The sequence below is a fragment of the Phoenix dactylifera genome, chromosome 6, assembly GCF_051530095.1.
Source record: "Phoenix dactylifera cultivar Ajwa chromosome 6, Ajwa_hap1_PhDact_Kaust_v1.1, whole genome shotgun sequence".
Lineage (NCBI taxonomy): Eukaryota > Viridiplantae > Streptophyta > Magnoliopsida > Arecales > Arecaceae > Phoenix > Phoenix dactylifera.
This window is the reverse complement of record NC_143195.1, coordinates 30576251-30598838: the sequence shown is the minus strand read 5'-3', so window position 1 is coordinate 30598838 and position 22588 is coordinate 30576251. Positions and strand designations below refer to the sequence as shown.

The 22588-nt window shown below is 36.8% G+C and overlaps 1 protein-coding gene across 5 annotated transcripts; it reads left to right on the top strand.

Moving 5' to 3' along the window:
* Positions 1 to 801: 801 nt before the first annotated feature.
* On the top strand, positions 802 to 22450 carry LOC103719656 (dual specificity protein phosphatase 1-like). Of its 5 annotated transcripts, XM_008808998.6 has the most exons (7): positions 802 to 1076; positions 2275 to 2383; positions 2462 to 2597; positions 9192 to 9312; positions 14558 to 14703; positions 21282 to 21338; positions 21440 to 21753. In XM_008808998.6, exons 2-6 carry the CDS (start codon positions 2276 to 2278, stop codon positions 21305 to 21307), a joined length of 537 nt encoding a protein of 178 aa, XP_008807220.3. In that variant the 5' UTR covers positions 802 to 1076; position 2275; the 3' UTR covers positions 21308 to 21338; positions 21440 to 21753. The 5 variants fall into 5 exon arrangements, with proteins under 5 accessions (XP_008807220.3, XP_026665258.3, XP_008807219.3 ...); XM_026809457.4 differs by lacking the exons at positions 21282 to 21338; positions 21440 to 21753 and adding an exon at positions 22047 to 22450; XM_008808997.6 differs by having other exon boundaries at positions 21282 to 21753.
* The last annotated feature ends 138 nt before the right edge of the window (positions 22451 to 22588 follow it).

The following is a 22588-nucleotide window of genomic DNA, read 5'->3' as shown; positions in this document are numbered from 1 at the left end:
ACGTGACGACAGCAAGCATACTCTCTGAGCGTCCGACCTCAGGGCATTCGACCTCAGAGCGTCCGACCTTAGAGCGGTCGACCTAAGAGTACTCAGTCTCGGCACCAACCACCCCAAAGCTCACAACCTTGATCTCGGCTAAGTTAAGCCCGATCGACTTCAAGGTCAAGAAAGACTTAGTCAAAGGGAGTAGTAGATCTCCCCACTCCACCGAAAATCAAGTCCACCTCCTCCTCATCCGGGATCAAATTCCGCGATCTCTGCCTCAACGACTGTCAATATTTAAATACACACGATCTCAACGGATCGCCAACCAGCCCAAAATCTTGGGCCGTCTACGGTAACTCATTAATTCGCACGATCACGTCTAATCACAGGTAACCCCTACACCCCCTTCTATAAAAAGGGGGGAGGACTCGAGGCAAGGGAACTTTTCCCTTCGGCCCCAGCCATTACTTTTCTCGATTGCTTCTCCACTACTTCTCTCCATTAAAAAATTCCTCTGACTTTAAGCATCAAAGGGCTGACGCCGGAACCTCCGGCCATGGGCTTCTTGCAGGTCCGCTGGAGACAGCCGTCTGCCGCCGCACTGTCAGCCGGAGCTCCTCCTCCTCGGTCCGCGGTCGTTACCGGGTCCAATTTTCAGCAACAAAAAGTAACATGTCCTGTAAATAATATTTACTCAAAACATTCTATATTATGAAGGAACATGCTTCCTATTAAATATGATTTAAATTATTGGCTATCATTACTTTGGATCACTTTAAGGTCAGAAATTTCGATCCATACCGAAATTAGGTTCGCAAATATTCACAAGGTTGTTATGGATGCTCGTCTAGGGGCGCCTAGACGGCTGCTTCAGACCCGGGAGACGGTCGCTTGCCGTATCGGGCCGCCTGATATCAGACGCAAACCCTCAAGGCCGGTTCTCTCTCTCTCTTTCTCTCTGCTCTTAGGGCAAGAGAAGGGAGCGGCTCCGTTCCACCACCGAACCACTCTCGGCAGCGACGAGAGTCGAACGAGGGCCAGGAGACGCTCGATCCCAGGAGATCGGCGGCGATTCTAGATTCTTCAAAGTAAGTCCGCGTCTCTCTCTCGTTGTTTGCGCCCGCAAGAATTGTTATGTGAAACAGAGATTATCCGCTGCTTAGAACAACGTATGGGTGGAAAGTTTTTATAAATCTATTTAGGGGAAGTTCTAATCCTATGTTCCAATCCCAGTGTTCCTGTCTCTATCCTTCTCAGTTTCTCTGTCTGTTTTTTGATTCTTTTTTTTTTTTTTTTCATTTTGGGTTTTGGGGTTACAATTGATGTTAGTAAGAGGATATTTCTTTTATATATTTTTTTTTCTCACTGTTAGATCTTGATCATCATTTCTGTTCTGCTGATTGATGATACGATGAATTGTTTGAATCATTGCGATGCACACGTTCTTTTGCGATCAATTGCAATTATCTAGGACTAATTGCGCCTTTTATTTATATAAATTAATCAAGAACTTTAGTAATTCATTTTGACTATTTCTATGAACTAGAACAAAGCAATTGCATTGCTCTATTGTTAAAATAATTGGATAAAATATGTATCTTAACTTGCCATATATCAATCTTTTGTTAGACTTGGGTAACTCCTCTTGCAACTGATGCGAAGTGTTGGCACAATATGCATACTCTCCTAGCCCTTGTTTGGCGTGAGCTTGATCCTCATTACTTTTATCCTTGATTTGTGTTTGTGTTTGTGCGCATTACATGTATGTATGTATGTGCATTTATACAATTGGGTTTTGTGCCTGCCTTATAGCGGGCTAAGTGCAGCCTATTCTCAACATGGATTTATTCCAAGCTGAAATATCTCAACCATGGTCTACCGTACCGGTCCGGCCTGGGACTGGTACCGGATCAGCATGGAATTCGGTGTCGGTAGCTTATCGTTGGAGATTCGGTACGGAACCAGTACAGACCGGTACGAAACCGGTATGGGATTGGTATGTACCAGTATGGGCTGCTACCGGTACGCCGACCGGTACTGGTACGGTGAACCTTGATCTCAGCCCATTGACCAACTTTCAAAAATCTTTTGAGTTTCCTTGTTATCTTTGGATTGATGTCAAATTTGTAGATAAATGAATTGCATCAAGATATATATTAACTAGAAAAATGAAATTTCTTTTATCATTAGTTTCCCTCTGCCACCTTTTATTTTAAAAAAAATACTAAAGTGTGACGTGTTGTAGACTTCTAATATGTGCACTTTTTTGTATCATGACTGGAATAGGATGTCTCTTATTGGAGGAGAGCACGGAAACAGGATAACAGCGTGTCTTCAGGCATTCTATGCCATAAAATATGCGAATGAGGACAATGTCCCATGCAAGATTGAGGAGGTATCCGTAGTTGAATTTCTATTCATGAATGTCTTGTCAACAGTCTTATATGATGCTGAAACATTTTTCCAATATCAGGGTCTCTTCTTGGGTTCTGTAGGAGTGGCGCTCAAGAAGGAAGTGTTGAAAAGTTTGAACATCACTCATATCTTAATCGTGGCCAAATCACTGGACCCTGCATTCCCAAATGATTTTGTTTATAAGAAGATTGAAGGTAGGAAAAATTCAGTGTCACCATGATTGATGACGTGAAACTTTTCTTTTTTTCTTTTTATTTCCCACTATCTTTAGACTGACTCAGAGTATTTTTTGTGCACAATTACATTGCTAACTCGAGCTTTTTTGGTTTCACGTCATAGGCTTATGAACTAGAATTGGATTTCCAGTAGTCTTCAGATCCTTTTGTATCTATATGTTCTTTAGACCATGCTACAAGTCAACTTAGATGTCAAGATAATAAGAATGTCAAAAATGTTTATTCATTTTATGCAAGAAATATCTAGTTTAATTTGTTAGCTTGGACCTTATTATATGTATGTCTTTTTATATGTTTTAAGCTTCTCGGTGTCACTTGAGAAGAATTGCGATTTGCAAGGAAATCTTGTCCGTGACTATAATTGTCTACCTTTTTTTGTTTTTGGTTGGTGAAAGGGAACTCCAGCCTTATAGAAAGAAAACTGTAAGTGATGTGGGACAGAAAATTTAGGAAACAAAGAGAAGGGGGGGAGAAGATCTGGAGTCCACCAGATTCGAGGAATCCTTTTCTAGTGGTCTCTAATCCGGAAGTACCTTTGCCAAAGCAAAATTTTCATTCCAAAATATTCTGACTAAACAAGAGACACGGGGTTCCATATGTAGCCCCCTATGTAACTACCCATGATCCCAACAAGTGATCATTTAACTACCCATGATCCAACAAACATCATGGGACACTAAAACAACTAAACATAGCCATAACAAGCCGGCTGAAAATAGCAACTAACATAAGGACGGAAATGCATAATAAATAAAAAAAATACACAAGAAAATAACACTAAGTACACAAGAAAATAACACTAGGCCCCTGCATATTGACCAAAGTGCTATGCACGTCGGCGACACCTGTAAACATGCTGAAAACGGTGGTCTATGTCCTCACCAACTCTCCTCAGCTGAGAAGAGTTCGCCCCTGGCGAAACGGAGCTCTGGTAATGCTCCAATAGGTTTGAAGCAAGTCGCTGAAGCTCATCTCGGCTAATCCAGGTATCATCTGACTGAGGTCAATTATGCCATCTGACAAGATATCGCTGATATCCACCGCTCTACGTACTAACAATCTGATCATCCAAAATCTGTTCCACTATATCCATGATCTGCGGAGAAAAAAGGACAGGAGGCAAGGCAAGAGTAGGAGATATGTTTTTAAAAGTGGATGTGAGGTCAATATCAGGCTCATTAAATGGGTCTTCAGGAATAGTTGTCAGACCTCTGTAGGCAGCTAAGTCTTCTACATTAAAAACTGGATTAATCCCAAAATCACTTGGAATATCCACCACATACGTATTAGATCCAACCCGTTTTAGAATTTTGTATGGACCCATACTTCGGGCGTGCAATTTTCTAATGGCTTTTGGTGGAAACTGTTCAGGTCTGATTCTGATCATTACATCATCACCCACTCAAAATTTTTGATAATGTCGATGCAAGTCAACGGCCATTTTATATTTCGCATTATTGATTTCAATTTTCTTATTAATCTCTTTATGTAAGTTTTGCATGTGTTGCGCAAAGGACTCGGCGGTCTCAGAGATTCTGTTGTTAGGTGTTACTGGGTTAAGATCAACAGGTTTTCACGGGACATAGCCTAAAACATTTTCGAAAGGGCTCAAGCCAGAGGTTCTGTTTACAGAGCTATTGTAGGCGAATTCAGCCATGGATAGAAGAAGATCCCAATTACTCGGGTGGTCACCCACTAAACATCTTAGAAGGTTTCCTAGGTTGCGGTTAACCACCTCAGTTTGACCATATGTCTGGGGGTGATATGCTGTGGAATATTTAAGCTTCGTGCCCATAAAATTTCAGAGGATCTTCTAAAAATAACTAACAAATTTGATATCTCTATCAGTCACTATCGATTTTGGAAGCCCATGGAGTCTAACTACCTCGTCATAGATTATCCTCGCAACTTTGGAGGCGTCAGAAGTCTTGGAAGTGGGCAGAAAATGTGCCATCTTAGAAAACCGATCCACTACCATGAGAATAGAATCATGCTTACTTCTAGTCTTTGGTAGCCCTAGCACAAAATTCATACTAATGTCCTGCCAAGGACGATCAGGGACAAGAAGGAGGGTATATAAGCCAGTGTTTTGTTTGCGCTGTTTGGATAAGAGACAAGTACGACACTGACTAATAATTTTCGCAGCATCTCTTTTCAAACTAGGCCAATAAAATCTTTGTTCGACCATATCAATGGTCTTATTTCTACCAAAATGGCCAGCTATTCCTCCCGCATGGAGTTTCCAAATAAGAAAATTTCTAAGGGACGTTTGAGGAATACACAGCTTGTTTCCTCTGAACAGGAAAGCATCTACCACAAGGTAGTCACTATTGTCCTTAGTGCGACCTTCTAACACGCTAGCATAAATCTCAGCGAAGTTTGGAGAAGATGCATAATCTTCAATCATACGCTCAAATCCAGTAACCTTTATGCTTACTGAAAAAAGTAATGCTACACGTTGGCTTAAGGCATCAGCTGCCTTATTGTCAATTCCTGCTTTATGACATAACATGAAGGTGTGTTCTTGAAGAAACTCAGCCCACTTTTCGTGTCGGAAACTCAATCGTTTCTGGGAATTCAAGTATCTCAAAGCTTCATGATTGGAATATAAGATGAACTCTTGAGGTAACAAATAGTGGCGCTAGTGACGCAGCGCTTGTACAACTGCGTAAAACTCTTTGTCATAGGTGGAATATTTCCGTTTGGCATCATTCAGCTTCTCACTGAAGTATATGATAGGATGCTTTTCTTGGCTTAAGACTCCACCTATACCTATACCAGATGCACATGCAAAGATCAGGTAGTAGCTCATCAATTCAAGTAGCTATCAAGAGAGATGGATGCGAAGCTTGCAACCAGTCCACAGCAACATTGCCCTCCCAATAAGTATGATTCACATGAAAGCTTTCAAGATCTTGGGCACAGTGGTGGATATCGAAAAGACTCGGATAGTAAGGCATGTTGTACAAATATCAGTGTACTTCCATTCTGAGGCTTCCAAATCACACTAAAATAACACTACTGACAGAAGGGAAAATTGTACAAAACTGATGCAAAGTTGATTGTGATGGATTATAATAATGGGAAATAAACAGGTGTGAGTACATCAGATGGATGTAGCAAGATTTGGAAAATGTTAAAATAATTTTGTAGAGGGAAAATGATGATTGTATTGGAGAAAATATAGGAATTTCACTAATATAATACAATCTGAATTAAGACTAACTGATTTTTTGTTGTATGTTTTGAAGACCAAAGGAAACCTGGATTTAGAGGAAGGTGTTCTTTGAACAAAAAGAGGGAGGAACTCGGAAAACCTAGATAGAAGATGCATGGGGTTATGTTAAACTGTTTTCCTTGCTCAAAGTTTGGCCATTGTTATTTCTAGATGGCAAAGGGGAATTTAGAGCCAAGTGCAGAAGACTGATTGTTATGTCTTTGGATTCTTATCTTATTGTTTTTTCGCTCAATTTTATGTTTTAACATAAATATCTTCTATTGTTTTTAATGGAATAAATTTTCATCCTTCATAGTAATATATCATTATTTGTATACTGCATTCTTTTACTAATTTAATCGGTCTTCCCATTAGAATGGGTTTGAGCAACTTTCGATAAATTTAAAGTAGGAGGTTCCTATTCACTTTTTTATGTATCAAATTGTTCTTACACAAGGATATAAAGATTTGTAAACTAATGATGGTACACCTATATAACATGCAGAGGGAGTGAGAGATACAGATGATTGTATTGGAGGAAATGTAGGAGTTGCACTAATATTTGCTTCTCTTAGGTTTCCTCAAAAAATGGCTGAACACCTGGTGAAAAATTTCCATGAGCTGAACCTTGAAACATCTTTCTTGTATCATGTGGGACCGAATACAAAAGATAAAAGGAATGAGAACAAATGAAACAAATCCCAATCTTCTACAATATGATCTTCTAACAAACCTGCCATCATACGAAGTGGAGAAAGCTCTAAGTCTAGCTTCTCAAAGCTTTCATTTCATGATAACAAAATCTTTAACATTATAAATGGTGCCAATATTCAATCCTCTAAGCAACTCAAAAGCACAAATATTACAATTTATATTCTTTAATTTTTTTAATTGAAAGGGAGGTAGACCTCCCAAATTTTATTAACATATTCCTTAATGTATTATATGGCCCTGTACTCTGGCCTTATGACTTTATACCAACAAGGAACATTGTATTTCACAAATTTCTTGCATAAATTGGCTTTTGCTTTGTAGTATGTTTGACAAGTTGCCCAATAGTCAAGGAACAAATCGAAAAGGTGGCCCAATAGTCAAATTCAAGCATATATAAAGTGGGTTGAAAGAAAATTACACTAGATTTCTAATATCGTGAACAAGTTTCGCCATACCGGTACGTAGCTTCATACTATACCGTATTGGTACGTAGCCTAGTACCATATCATACCGGTACGTAGCCTCGTACCATACCATACTGGTATGCAATTTCGTACCATTTCGTATTGGTATGTAATCTCGTACTGTATCCGCACTCAGTATGCCTTGCCGTCTCGTACCGTACTGCATATCGATACTATAATATGATGGTACTAGTATGGGATTTGGTGCCGAGACGGTAAACCTTACAACCTATTTTGGCCATCTATTTGCAGGTGAGGAGTGCTGGGATACTGAAGTGCTAGTTGGCTGTTAGCTTTCATAAAGTCTATCAAAAGTAGCTCATGAATTTGCAATTAATGTCAGCAATAATGGTCTTTAGTTTCCATGATGATAGGTCACCGCTTTGAAGATCATCCTAGTTGTCATGAACATGTTAATATCTTTCTATTACACAGAATACAACATGTCCATTTTAGAGAACTGATCAAAACATAAATAGAATCATGCTATTTACTGGTTCCAGTGTATGCAAAATAAAGAGTTACACAAGTCTTCTGAAGGGTCTTTTTGGTATTGGCAATGGAATATATAAGCTTGTATGTGTCTCCCGGTATCCAAATAACATTTGCAACTCTGTTAGAAAGCTTTATCTAAAAGAACCTATAAGTTGCAATAGTTTAATTCTGTTAATATCTGCCTAGGTATCTGGCCCACCAAAATGTGATCCCTATACAACTTAGTTGGGAGGACTAGAGTCAGTGGACAACCTTGAACACATCCATGTGATAGATAATATCAACTTGGGATGTCTTGCTGTTTCCTGGCAAATTCTTAGAGAACCTACTCAGAATCTTTTATTGTTAATATCTGCCTAGGTGGTTGGTTCTCCAACATGTGACCTCTAGACAACTCAGTTGGGAGGACTCGAGTCACTAGACAACTGTGAATAAACGCATGGCATAGATAATATCAACTTGGGATATATTCTTGTTTCCTGGCAAATTCTTAGAAAACCTGGTCGGAATCTTTTTAGTGCTGTAGTTTTTTGATGAACTGATCAAAGACGACTTCCTCCCTAACAAAATGGTTAGCATAATTTGTCTTCCCGATGCATTGACTAGATGGTGATCAGCTCCTTATACTTCAAACATATAAACATGAGTAAATTACTGAAATCTGGCATGCACATTTTCTATCCATCTTTCGTATGAAAAACCTGCAATAATAAATCACAAACTCCTTATATATGAGATAACAAGACAAATAGTCGAGGGCTTGAACCACTGCACATAACACAAAAATGTAAGCAGAACGTCGTTACTTGGTTTCATTTAAGTTGAGGGCTTGAACCACTGTAAATAGCACATTATCTTTTATATGGATGTAGTTGGATTGGAGAATCGAACATCACTTGAATACTGTGTAAGTGCCCTAACTTCCTTTGCCAACATGCCATTGCAGCTGTTTATCATTTCATATATAAGATATGCCCGTGATGTCTTAGGTTGATGTAGGTTGCTGCCCAAATGCCACCTTATTTGAGAAAGGTCACCAAAAAATTACTTCAACGATAATTTGCTAACCAGCAGATTTACACCATAGTTCTTGTCAACTTGAATTCCTTTTTCAATCAGTACACTGCAACTATTAGAGGAGCTCTTATGGTGAATATGACACTGCCAGGTACTCTAATGGTTCGTATGATTATGATCTAGGGTGCACCAAAATGAGCCTCATCTGGAATGTCACAACTTCTTTTGGTTGACAACTGAAAAAGATGCATAGCAAATATCAAGCAAAGATTTATTCAGCACATATAGTTAGAATTGCTAATGCAACCTGATGTAAGGCATGGACCTTTTCTCATTTGTAAATCAGTATTTCTATATTCTCTTACCCTTCTTAAGAAATTTAAAAGATGTTGACATTTCATGCCATGTAGTTTGAACAGATAAAGTAAATATTGATATTACTATATTGTTTTGCTTCTTTATTGTAAATCCCTTGTTCCTTACGAATCTTTTAGCTGAAAATTTTAATGATAGGTTGACTATTAGAAAAGAAGCCAGGTATTGAACTAATTAATGCCTATAATAGCTGGGTTTCGGCTAACATCAATTCTTTTCTTTTATTCTTTTTTTTTTTTGACTTGTCCCGGTTCTTGTGAATGGAGCCAGTGCTTGACACCCCAGACACCAATTTACAAGAATATTTCGATGAGTGTTTCAGTTTCATCGATGAAGCTAAAAGGGCAGGTGGAGGTGTGTTGGTTCATTGTTTTGCAGGAAGGTCAAGAAGGTATCCTTTTTTTTTTACCTTGCTCTCAAAATGCAGTTTATTATTCTAGATTATGCAGTAAATGGAGTTCAGTATCTTCATGTTCCATAAACAATAATTTATCAGCTCTCCACTTGATTGTATTGTCTTTATCTGGTGGATATTTGATGCTGTGCTAATGTGAAGAGCTCAACAATTGGGGTTTCCAAGGCCCTTTTAAGAAATTTAAAAAAGTTCTGCAGATATTTCTATTGCTGTACAGAAATACTTGTCTGCAGAAACTTAAGAATGTCATGGGAATCTCTAACTTAAGTTTTTTAAGGTTTTGAAGGCCTTCTAAGAGGTGCAGGAGAATCCATGTATGGGAGAATACCTGCTGGGTGGAAATATTTTCGTCAATATTTAATGGTTTTATGTATAAGTTACATACACCAGATAGTATGCCAATCATAGATTTGAAGCATGTGGTGCATTTCATGCACCAAACTGATTCAATACATATTGATAAAGTTTCAGTAAAAATTGTGCAAAGATAAAGAATAACAGAAAAGAGATGAGAATTAGAGGGGAGAGGAAGAGAGAATAGATGAGATGAGAACATGAGGTATTAACATGCCAATAGGAAGTAGAGAAGCTATTAGTTGTCCTGATGGAAAAGTTAAGTGGCAGGCTGGCAGCTCCATGATGCCCCAGGATATCCCAAAGAGAGAACGGAGTTATGGATGGTTGCACAGTGTTTTGAGTAGATACTCATGCTGTTAATAAATCTGGAGTTCTGGACTATTGTCCAATTCCACAATATATTGGACTGGATTTTGCTACTTGAAGAAATGAGAGAAGTGTAGATGTTGGAGGCTACTATTATTTAAAGGCATGTCCGGAACAACTTATAAGGTAGGCCTAGTTATTTAGCAAGTTTTAACCCTTTCATGGACCCATGGTAGGTGGAGCTCTCATATCGAGGGAGCCACTATAGACTGAATAAATGATTCTAGTCTTCTACAATTCCAAGGGTTACCTAGGCTGGTATGCGCTGCAATAGATGGAGAAATTTTTGTGAAGAATCTAAAGAGAAAAAGTAACCAAGGGAGATGTAGTTGGTCCAAGTTATGTAGCCTGCCAAGTCTACAATTTCTCCCATTAGCTTCCTTGCCCTTGTGTGATGGTCTTGCACCTAGGGATATGAAATCTCAACTAAGATAGTGTGTTCTGGTTAATTGGTGATTGATATGCCTAGTACAAAAATTATGTTCATAACCAATTTAAGTACATAATAAATAGGAGAAGTATTCAAACAATGATGAATATTTGTTAGTTAGATGAGTCATAGTGAGGAAGAGCTTTAATAGGAGATATATATGATTGTTGTATTGTGGTGAACCACTATAGAAGTATCAGGGGTCATATAATGGGAGGATTCACTGTCAGAAATCTAATCAAGAAAAAATCTTTCTGACTAATCCGACACATTTAATGCAAGAGAAGTAGAAGTCATTGGATCAAATTGTTTCTAACCAGCCAGGATTGAAGCAAACCAAGGCAGCCAAGAACAAGGATTGTAATATTGGTACCAAGGGTGGTTTAGTTTTTTCCTAGGAATGGTATGGTATCAACCTATACCATACCGACTCGTAGGATAATGGTGCATACCGGCACCATACCAATACTCAAAGTTGGGTTTCTTTTCATTTTTTGGGGGGTTTTGATATGTAGTATGTATATTAAGTCAATCATATTTTCTTTTTGTTAGTGTGCAATATAGATATGAACTAAATTGAAGTTTATTTGATTACATACTATATGGATCTGATTGACATTTGTTGCCTTGTAGCACAATCAACTGAGAGTGATTTGCCTCTAGTACAAGGAAAAAACATTTTTATGGTTGAATAATTGTAACATGTTGCTTTTTATTATTGAGTGGGATATTTTGTTTCTAGTATGATTTGTACTGGGCTTAATGGCAATTTATTTGCCTTTTAGCACTTTGCACTATGTCGGCCAACATGATCCTCCACCTTTCTTTTAAAAAAGATTATCATCCTGATTGAGATGGCCTTGGTATTGGCTTGGACTGGTCGGAACTGATTGGGATGACTGGTTTGTCCTATTTCCATGCATTTTTCTTAAAAATTTGTCAACCCAAGTGGGACAGGGTTTGTACCAACCATATCGGCCTTGGTATCAATTCAAATGATCAAAATGTCATGGTCCTTTGTTGTTTCGATGTCCCAGCACCCGTATTGGTGCTAATTTCATGTCAGAATGGTAGGGTAACGATGGTACCATCCGATTCTACCGTTTTTGAATCCATGGTAAAGAATCTATCACCATGAATCTTCATAAATAGTTGTGGTGGCAACATTTGCACTCATAAATGAATATTCCTTGCAAAGCATCACCTCGCAAGCTTTGTGAAGGATGCAAGATTATGACTTAAAGTTTATTAGTAGCGATAGAACATTTAATGACAAAACTCAATACATGTGCCACAAAAACTGCCATAACATGTATGAAAGTTGGTTTTGCAAGTGCACGAAGGAACGTTTTCATCATAATTAACTCTTAACACTACAGTGTTTAACAAGACTTTTGAAGAAACTGAAACAAATATAGTTTAAACTTTGCTCTAATTTGACACTAAAAATTACAAAATTTGATATTTCTTAAGTGCACGATGTGTAAGCATAAAGTAGTATAGCCAAAAGAATTTACAAATGGAGATATTGCTGCCAATAATCCATCTGTGCAGTGTGAGCTCCGTTAACTTTTGATAACCTTCATGTGTTATTACTTATTAGTTCTCCTACATTACTTAGACCTTGTTTGGTTCCAACATTATTATTTTGGTTATTTTATTAGGAGAAATAAATTCGGGGCAAAAACAGAGAAATAAAGATGCTTAAGTCTAGAAAAAATGAACTATTTGACCATGTTCCTTGAATAGTTTTATCCATAGTCAAGAAGAATTAATATCTAAAAATTGTTTTCCATCTTTTTGAAATCCCCAAGTATCGTTACTTTAACCTATTTTAGTCTGGTGCTTCGCCAAAATAAATCCAAGGAAGTGGATTCTATTCGAGCTTGCTCCAGTTTATTTATGAACCAAAGAAGATCTTAGTGATCTGGGTGTTGCTCTTTCATAACTATTAGTAGCTTAGCTAGCATGACATGCCTTAGTTTTTGTGGGCCAACCAAGCTAAAGGCATGCGAAATAGCTAAATAAAGCTACTTAGTCTTCACTAGCTTGTGCACCAAGTACCCTTGAACTTAGAATGAGATTTAAAATGCATTTCGAGGTTGGTTTCACCAGCATTTTTTCATATATCTCCAAAGATGAATCTTGGAACAAAGCATACATGAGAAGTGGTATCATTCTGAGCCAAAAAAAACGAATCACTTTCCAAGAAGTAAAATCCTGTATCGATGACCATTGTAAATAGATTGGCAAAGTAGCGCTTGAGACTTTCCCTCATTGTTGATTCTAGGCTTGTGATTTGTTGGATCATTCTTTCTTGCATTGCCTTTTTTTTGGTCCACCTAAGATATAAAAGCCTACGAGCGTGAGTCTTGGTGCAATAGTAAAGTTGCTCCATTATAACTTGGAGGTCATGGGTTCAAAATATGGAAACAACCTTTTCGCATGCAGGGGTAAGCCTGCATACATCTGACTCTCCTAAGACCTTGTGGTAGCGGGAGTCTCATGCACCGACCCACCCTAAGATATAAAAGACTAAAGAAATCAAAATGTTCTATATAAATATCTTGAGAGATTAGGTTTTTCTCTTTCTTTTGAGAATAAGATATTCTTTTAGTTCTTACCACCTATTCAAAGGTAAAGGTGGTGGGGATGGCATTGTGGTAGGAGATAGCAATGAGGAGGGCTAGAGGTGACAAATTTGTACGAGGCAGAAGAAGGGGAGGTGTTGCATCTGAAGGCGAGGGGGAATGGAGTTAGAGGTTGGGGGATGTAAAATGAGAATTGTTTGGAAGGAGCCAGTGTTCTTATCTTTGACTTTAGCATTGGCATTTGGCACCAAAGCTGGATAGAGAGAACGAAGAAGAGTTTGGCACCCTACTAATTCTCAACTCATTATACCAGAGGAGCCTCAAAGAGGAACCAAGACCGAACATAGCTCAGTTAGGTTTCTATTTTCTTTATTTTTTATTAATATCAAATTACAAAAACACCCACATACTCTTATAGAATGGGATTTAAAAGCAAGGGCAATTTGGGTCTTATGGGTCGGTTTCATAACCAACTTATTCCTCAGGAACCAATCTAATCTCCGGTTCATGGGAAAGATTGGTGAGTTAAGGTATTGATTATTTAGCATTTCTGATCTGATAAAGGGGTCGGACTAGCCAAAGAGGTTCACTAATTCTTTAGTCTGATTGGCCAGTCCAGTCCAATATAACTATGCACCTAAGCTTATGCAAGCACTTGGCAACTTTCGACGTGGCTCAGCATCATATGGATATTGCATCTAATGTGGTGCTATGTTAAGGCTGCATCTGCATGTAAGCGTACAAGTGGTTGTGGCTAGACTGCATTTGCAAACATTAATTCATAACGTGAGCACCTCGAATATTTATAAGCAGGCCAATCATATAAAGACTGTCTACCACTTGCTTTGTTAGTGCTATACTTCCAGAAACTTGCCATGTCTTACCTCTACACTCCAAATTGCGGACCTTTTTTTTTGAAGGCCCATTCTGTACAATTCTTCTTCTTAGGAAATTATCCATGTAAATGGTACTTTGTGTACAATACTTCCATTATCTTGTTATCCTTTGAATAGCACTGACATCATATTTGTAACAACTCCTAAGTATTTAATAAAGCTATGCCGCTTTTGAGACCATTTAACCCCAAATGCTTCCATGTAGAACTTGTTTGCTTCTTACATATTTTTGATTTAAGAAGTATCTATGCATGTGCATAGGATATGCAAGCAGACTAAGATAAGGTAATGATGGTATGCATTAACATGAATACAATGCACGACCATGCGAGACAGCCTACTATAATTAAGTTTTGTTAACATGCTATACTACTTAAATGATGCATTCTTTTTTATTCTATCCTCACAGAAATTCTTAGACAAGAAACCAATACTCTTCAGTTTATAAAGCAGTCCGTAGAAAAGGATTCCGATACTTATATAACTTCCAAAATTTGACGTCTAATAGATATGTGATTTATTATATTTTGTATTGTAATTACTTTACCTCTCATGATGAGATTTCTAAATTTACTCTACAGTGTCACTATTATTGCTGCTTATCTAATGAAGAAGTACCAAATGAGTTTGTCACATGCTTTATCGCTTGTTAGAAGCAAACGACCACAAATAGCTCCTAATCGCGGATTTATGACCCAATTGGAGAACTATGGCAAATCATTAGGAGGTAATGTATGAATGTGATGCTTTTGACATGCCATTTTATGTTACATTTTTACGGCCTATTATTTTGGTGTTAAGAAGTCTGGAATGTATTTGGTAAATAGTTTCCATATGTTCAACTATGTGTACAAAGTATTTTTCCATAAGAATTCTCTTTGGTATAAGACTGAAATTGTACATTCGTCATCTCATATGCTTCATCAAACCTTACTCTCGCATGTTTATAATCTTTTTTCTATATTGGGTGTCTTACCTCAAAAAAGGGTTATTAATGGCAAGCATTACATTTAGTTGCATAATCAGTTCTAGATCAACTGGTGCATTTTTTTTTTTTTAAAGTATTACATTTAGTTCCAATGGAAAGCATTACATTTAGTTCCGATGATCTGCTGGACCTTCAAAGGAACATAAACTTAGTCCCATCTTAAATGTGGTCAGTCTCATTTCAATAGTTTTCGTGATGCTCAAGATTCAAACAACTCTTCCAAGAAGATGGACCAACTTCATAAAAAACCCCAGTACATGATTTAGGATATCCTTGATATGGAGGAGGCAACTATAGGAAGAGGCAAGGATGCCAAGGAGACTGGTTGGTAATGCCTCTTGTTTTGGTACAAGAGACTTGGGATTGATCCTGCGTCACATGGATTTTTGTCTTACATCCACCCATCCTAGTTTTTTATAAAAATAAAGAACTCTTGGAAAGAGACATCAATAGCATTAATTCTTCATTAAGGCTGCATTTGGAAACGGAATAAGTTAAGCAAGAGTAAATTGGTTGCTCCTCTTTAATCTGGAATAAATTATTCCAACCTACATGGTGGAGTAACTTATTCCTGGTCAAGTAGGGTAAAGGGATTTGAAAGGCAAGAAGTTGTGTCCCAACTTTTAAAAATACTTGTCTTACCCTTCTAAAATAGCTGTTTAACCCAACTGCTCCAATGAATGTTTGGCTGAAAATGGGGGAATAATTGGATTAAGGAACTGTTACTGCCTCTTGTTCCGCTTCCAAGCATAGTCTAAGTGGCTTGGATAACCGTCATGTAAAAGCACACGTATTTCTGAAGAGAATTTGAAGAAGTTGAATCTTGACATGTTTATTCAGCAAATCCAAGTATTCCCATCCAAGCCAAAATATTTCCAACCTAGGGGATTGATGTAGAACTTGTAAAATAAATAAAAATAAATTATTGACCTGGCCAAAAAGGAGTTATTGCCAAAATTTATTAGTATAAATATGATTTTTGGAGCTTCTTATATTAACTTCAGCCATTAATGGATGGAAATTTGAGGGATAAAAACATAGGTAAAGAGAGATTATGTTATGTAATAGCCCATCTTCAAGAAAGAAGTGAATGCCCTACTGGGAGATTAGGGGGCGAGCCCCCTCATACATTGCATCTCATATTATTCTACCACCCAAGATATACTTTATTTGAGGATTTTAAACTTCTTCATCTTGCCGTGCAGCATGAGAATTCTTCTGCTATTCCCTCCATTCCTACCATTTTTCTTGTCTATTCTCTTTCCCAATTTTTGTACTTTTACCTCATGTCTCCATTTTGGGAGTTCATCATTACATGAGAAGAGACGAGTAAGAGAATGAATTCTTCCTCCATGACAGTATTAAATCTGAAATCTTTCTTCCCAAGTTGTCTGTGAGTCTACTCACGACAATGATGTTTTCTGGAAATGCAAATTATGGTTTTCACATATAGGCAAAATCCTGTGGGTCTATCATAATTGCTCACTAATTCCTCTTGAAAACTCCCTCTAACATGTCAACTAAAGAAAGTGATTCATCAATAGGAAAATAATGGTGAACTAGAACCAGTAACTTGGTTTACAATTGGACCACGTAATTGTACATACTTTGTATATTTTTCTGGAAAAAAAAAATCCATACTCAATTGTGATGTTTCACTGGTCACTCTTCATGAAGAATGCTCCTTTGCTCAGCATTCAAAACACAAGGTTTGCAAAGTTGGAGCATAAGAAACGCTTTCTTCTTGGCTGATATCTTAACAAAGAAAAAGGCTGTTTTGATGAGCTAGTAGTTACTGATTATCATCTAATAAATGAGAAAGACTTCTATGTTCTCAAAGGCCTTTGGAAGCACTAAACTATGTCTATCACATCAACTACCTCTCAGCTTTTGCTTCTCTTATTCACAAAATAACCTCTTTTACAAAATGAAAGTCTCGTGGAAAAAATGTCACACAAAAGTATGCTTCCTCACTTATACCAGCAACCAGTGTCCTCTTGCAACATTATCAAGGTCCTGGTTGAGGATGCCAACAAGGAAGGCGACCATAAGAATGTAAATGGCTCCAAATATAGCATCCACATGTACATCGCCAACACCAATCATCTTCCTATGGCACAAAGCATGAACCATTACCCACCTTACCTCCATCTCTTTTATATTGACTGCAATGGTTCCATCCATGTCCACGGTAAATCCTGGTACATACTCATCTTCGAGGCAATTCAATCTATAACAAATAGGTGGAAGAATAGACCCTACAGCTACTACAAATTATTACTGGTTGACTTGAAATTATCAGCCAACAATTCTTACAATATGTCCTTTTTTGTCACTTGCTACTCTTGAAGCAACATGGGCCATTGACAACAAAGCCACATATCATATTACGGATGTTGCTAGTTACTCTCTAACTTGGTTATCTAGAAAGATACACTGGAATTCTTACCTGAATTCGACAATCTCTACCTGTCATCCATATTACTATTGCTAGTATCCGTTCTCATTTTGATTTTTTCTATGTTACCTATGTTCATTTTGTCCTAGGAATGACTAAGAAATTGTCCTTTTGTCCTCAGTCTATAATTTCAATTTTCATTTACATAAACTTCAAATATTCAAGGATCTTTGAATAATCAAAGGATCCAGATAGGAAAATCTCTAGATCATTTAGGTTGCCGATCATGTTTGTCAGAGTGTTCATGCTTGATTTGATAGTTCTAGGGTTTAGATTGATTTGAGCAGTGAAAATGATTCACCTTGCACCACTAAGGGAAAACTGAAAATGTAATAAGTGTTTGAATTTTAGTGATGGATTTGATGAAAATGATTCAACATTGACACAATTAGATATATAAGAGTGAAAGTAAAGCAAATTTAATACAAAAGAAATGAAATGGACATTGGATTCGAGAAATGAAGTGGGAAATAGGATGTGGACTTCTGAGGATGCAAAATTAGGACATGGTAACCTAAATTAATTGGAGGAATGGTGTAAAAGTTGGAGTTTTTTTGACAACAATAAAGCAAAGAACAGAAAAATAAGATAAGATGGACTTGATGAGAATAAAGAATAAGAAGCGATTGAAGAGATTTTATGACGAAGAAAACAAGAGAGAGAGAAAGAGAGCTTAGGAAGTGTTCTGGTTGTCTTCATGATGAGAGTGTAAAATAAGGTTTTTTCCTTCAAGCTTTAATGCTTTGGTACAAGGACAGAATTCAACTACAATGAATAGAAACAATAGGGAGAGGAAAGGAGTAGGAAATATTAGAGATGTCTTGCACAGTCTCAGCCATACTCTAAAATCTAAACGTTTTTGCTACTTGGTAGGTAGGTACATATCTAATTCAGATTAATGCCTTCTGATGAATACAAATTCGCTTGTGAATTCATGGTTAATGTGCCCTCTTCATCTTTAAGCTTAAGCTTTTTTTAACCTTAATTGGTTAACTACACCCCAACTGCTAGCATTTTATATGTTTTAATTGGATGGCCTCACAACTGTAGTGTCAAGACTTAAAGTATCACATATCATGTATATATACCTTGCTGACACTTGACACCATTCGATTTATGATTTGCAGGTTATCAAAGAATACCAAATTAGCATGCTAAGATGTAGTAGTCCATGAATTTTTATGCCTACTTGGATCAATATTATCTACTTTCTTGAGTTGTCATATTTATGGGGCATTAGTTGGTGTACAACTCTCAAGTAGTTTTCTGTATAATTCATGAAAACTTGTACTTTCATCTCTCCACAACATCTGATGGACTAACACATTATCAATGCGCATGTATTACAACAAATCAGTTGCTCTTTTGTTATGTAAGGGCAATATAGTTATCTTCCTTTTAAAAATAACTCACGTGTTTGAAAGAGTTACTCTTTGAGCCAACTCAAGAAGAGACAAAAACCAAGTGCCCTGTACGGGTATATGCTTAATAGACATTGTTTTCCTTGTTGATAGACAAAAGCCTGAAAAGTTCATCATCTGCCATCTGAAACATGAAAAAGTCTGAAATACTTATTTGTCAGTATTCTATGTATAATATGAAGTTGTACAACAAATACAAAAACAATACTTAGTGTACCCACTTTTGATAATACCCAAGAATTTACCCTCTCTCTGACATACGGGGAGTGGGGACCAAAAGTAGTAGAGCTCGACTCTGAATTTGTGGGTGTAGAAGTGTTCTAGGAAGTAGACATATGTAACTAGCCCAATGACTTCAGCTAAGAGTTATCCAATCTAGATGGCATTGCTTATGGAACACAACTATGATCTAGAACCGCTTAAAAGGAATGATCAGAATTTTACAATTGCCTTTCAACTATACATTACCCCCTCACCGTCCCTTCCCAAAGAAAAAGAAAGGTGCAACATGTTAGGCTTGACTGTTGGATAGGAGGGGAAATCACCATCTGTAAATACATATATATTTTCCAGAATTAAAGCAAATGATTATTCAGTGCTGACAACTTAGTAGTAGAAAATCAAATTCTTATGCATGCTTGACATACGAGACCCTGTAAGAGTAGGTTATTTGATTTCATCTTATATTAGTGTAGATGCTAATGATTACTACTGGCGCCCTCACTTCTAATTTTATATAGATGTCTGAGTCCACTTTACCAAAGCTTCTGATCCTTAAAATCCTTCAAGAATAATTATAAGCATTATTTACAGGCTTAGAGATGACATCCATCTGGAGCTTAAACTTTCAAAGTAACAAACTCAGAATTTTAATAACGGCCTTTCATTTTGAACCAGTTTGGCAAGAGAGAGTTTCTTCCATTTCTTAGTTTTTCAAGGAGTGAAAAAATTCTCCTGTAGCTTCCTAGTTCTAGCACTTATCAAGAACTTAGCCATGATCAAGCCTATAGTGTTTTTATATCATGATTCAGTACAAAAATAGTTGAAACAATTGCGAAGGATCGGAGGATTATATTAATATGCATACTGTTGTTCATATTGATATCGTGGTCTTTAGTCAGCTAGAATGGCTTATCATCTGAAAAATGTGTTCCCTTATTTTGTGTTTATCTTGAAGGTAAAGATCCTGAACCCTGTAATCTTCTTGTATATTGATGACTATTCTACATGACAATAAGCCAATTAATCAAACCAGATAACAGCTCCCCATAACATAATTGGAACATGTCATTTTTATCTTTCCAGGAGCATATTGTTATGTGCTCTCTTATGCTGTGTTTATCTTGGAGGTAAAGATTCTGAACCCTTTAATGTTCTTCTATATTTGATGACTCTTGTACATGACAAGAAGCCAAATAAACAAACTAGATAGCCCTGTAGCACAATTGGAACATGTCATCTTTATCTGTCCAAGCATATGCTTTCTTAGTACTACTACAAAAATAAAAAGTAGGGTACTCCTGGCTATAGAATTTATGACTGGACATTGTTATCATGTCTATATATTGAGTACATTAAGAAAAGTTTACATTGTGGTTGCCTTAAGATCATATCTATATATTGAATACATACTAAAAATAAAACGTTATATCTGTCCATGATATTTCGTTAGATTGTTTACATACTAATCTTTAAAATGTTTTTATTGCTTTACTTTTTCATCACTCTTAAAAAAGTTTCCATGTTATGGCTGTTTTTATATATTTGATGACTAATGTACGTGACAATAAGCCAAAAAAAAACAAACTAGATAATAATTCCCCGTAGCACAATTGGAGCATGTCCTCTTTATCTGTCCAAGCATATTGCTTTCTTAGTACTACTACATAAATAAAAAGAAGGGTATTCCAGGCTATAGAATTTATGACTGTACATTGTTGTCATGATAAGGTCATATCTATATATTGATTACATCATCTTTATGATGTTTTTATTGCTTAAAAGTTTCCATGTTATGGTTGTTTTGCTGTCTCTGATGTGCGGTTTAATTGATAATTTTTGGTAAAACAGGTTTCCGAAAAACTCAAATGAATGGCTTGTACAAAAATCGTTGTTTATTTGTTTTCCATAAAACCTGTTTGCCAAAATGGACGAGTCATAAAACCTGAATAATAAGTTTTATGAAAAACAGGTTCCCCTGTTCTTCGCAATACCTGTTTTATTGAGAATCATCTTTTATGATTATTTGTTATAAAAAATCTCAGGCAACCAAACAGCCCCAAGAGTTCTACATTTTCATAACACTATATTGGAGACAATTTCTTAGTTTCTGAGTTCCTGTTGCTTCTCTTACCTTGGTGATTCCCCTGTCTTCTGATCTGCTAGTATAACAACGATGAGAATATATTATTGTCTCCTCTTTTGGTATTGTAATGCAGTGATCGAAGATGCAAAATCTACGTGAGTCAATGCACATGGAATGCTGAAAACTGATGGTCTGATTTGATTTTATATATCTATCCTTCTATTTAATCTCAGTTCCTTTTGTCCTATCTAACTGGGGAAAGCCTGTGATTGTCGGCTCCATATTTTGAAGACTCGCAGTTAGAATCGTGGAATATGGCTCAAGTCCTCCGAGTCAATGCAGATTCAAATCTCCCAGAAAACAACTTATTGTACCACCACAATCTCATTCCGATATTGTAAATTTTTTTATCTTATCCTTTGTTGAAAAAAAAGAATAAGCAAAAAATGTAATCTTGTTTGTTCTATCAATCTGGGCCGTGGCTGGCTCTAGCATCCGCTCACTTCTGAAGTATCTAATATGTCCATTAAGTCTTCTATTTAGGCAATAGAATTTACGTCACTCAATAAGTGATTATATTTGTCAATTCAATCAGATTATTATAATTAGCAGTTTCAGTATGTTGCTATTGTTACCGTGTGATTTTGATAGTTGTAAAACATTGACCATCACCATCTAACTTAAGGTACTTGACAATAGTGTCCTCATAAAAAGAAGGACAATAGTGTCTTCAGGTTTTCAAAGACTAGCTATTCTTGCTACCTCCGAACCTTTTCTAACATGTCAATAATCAACCTAGAGGCATTGAATTAATATTGAACAACCGTTTTCAGTTTTTCTTTATACTATATCAGCAAAGTATTATGCTTTAATCATAGTTAACTACAAAATTGTTCAGGGGCGTAATGGATGCTCAGCAACTATATGCACATATTAGCTGATATATGTGAAACACTTGTATTATGAAGCATTCCAGATTCGAGTCACCTTTTAGCTGGATACTGGAAAATCTTGATGTGTAGAATCTCCTAGCTCCCAATTCATGCCATTTGCAAGATACCATATTTAATATTAAGATGTGTTGTCTCGATATCTGACTCCATATGCTATTTCGGTATCAGGCTCTATGCTAGTGTTATGTTATCACTATATTGGTATGGTATGATACGGAGCCAGTTTGGCATACTAAATATCAGTTCGTCCTCTGTATCATGTATGTTCTGTATCATTCGGTTTGGTATGTTATGGTGTACCATACTTGATATGTTAGAAGAATAGCATTCATGTGGTCCTGGATATTAATGTTTTCTCTTCAATTTTATCATTTATCATAACGGGATCTTTTCAGGGATCATTAGTTGGGCATCCATAAGTTGCAAAAACATGATCCGATAACTTCTTCCCCTTAAACAAACGATCTGAGCAAGGCTTTCACAACCT

Coding starts and splice junctions, on each gene's coding strand:
- LOC103719656 (XM_026809456.4), top strand. CDS start 2,276: ATGTCTCTTATTGGAGGAGAGCACGGAAACAGGATAACAGCGTGTCTT. Junction 2,384..2,461: donor TCCCATGCAAGATTGAGGAG/GTATCCGTAGTT, acceptor TTCCAATATCAG/GGTCTCTTCTTGGGTTCTGT. Junction 9,313..14,557: donor TTTGCAGGAAGGTCAAGAAG/GTATCCTTTTTT, acceptor TTTACTCTACAG/TGTCACTATTATTGCTGCTT.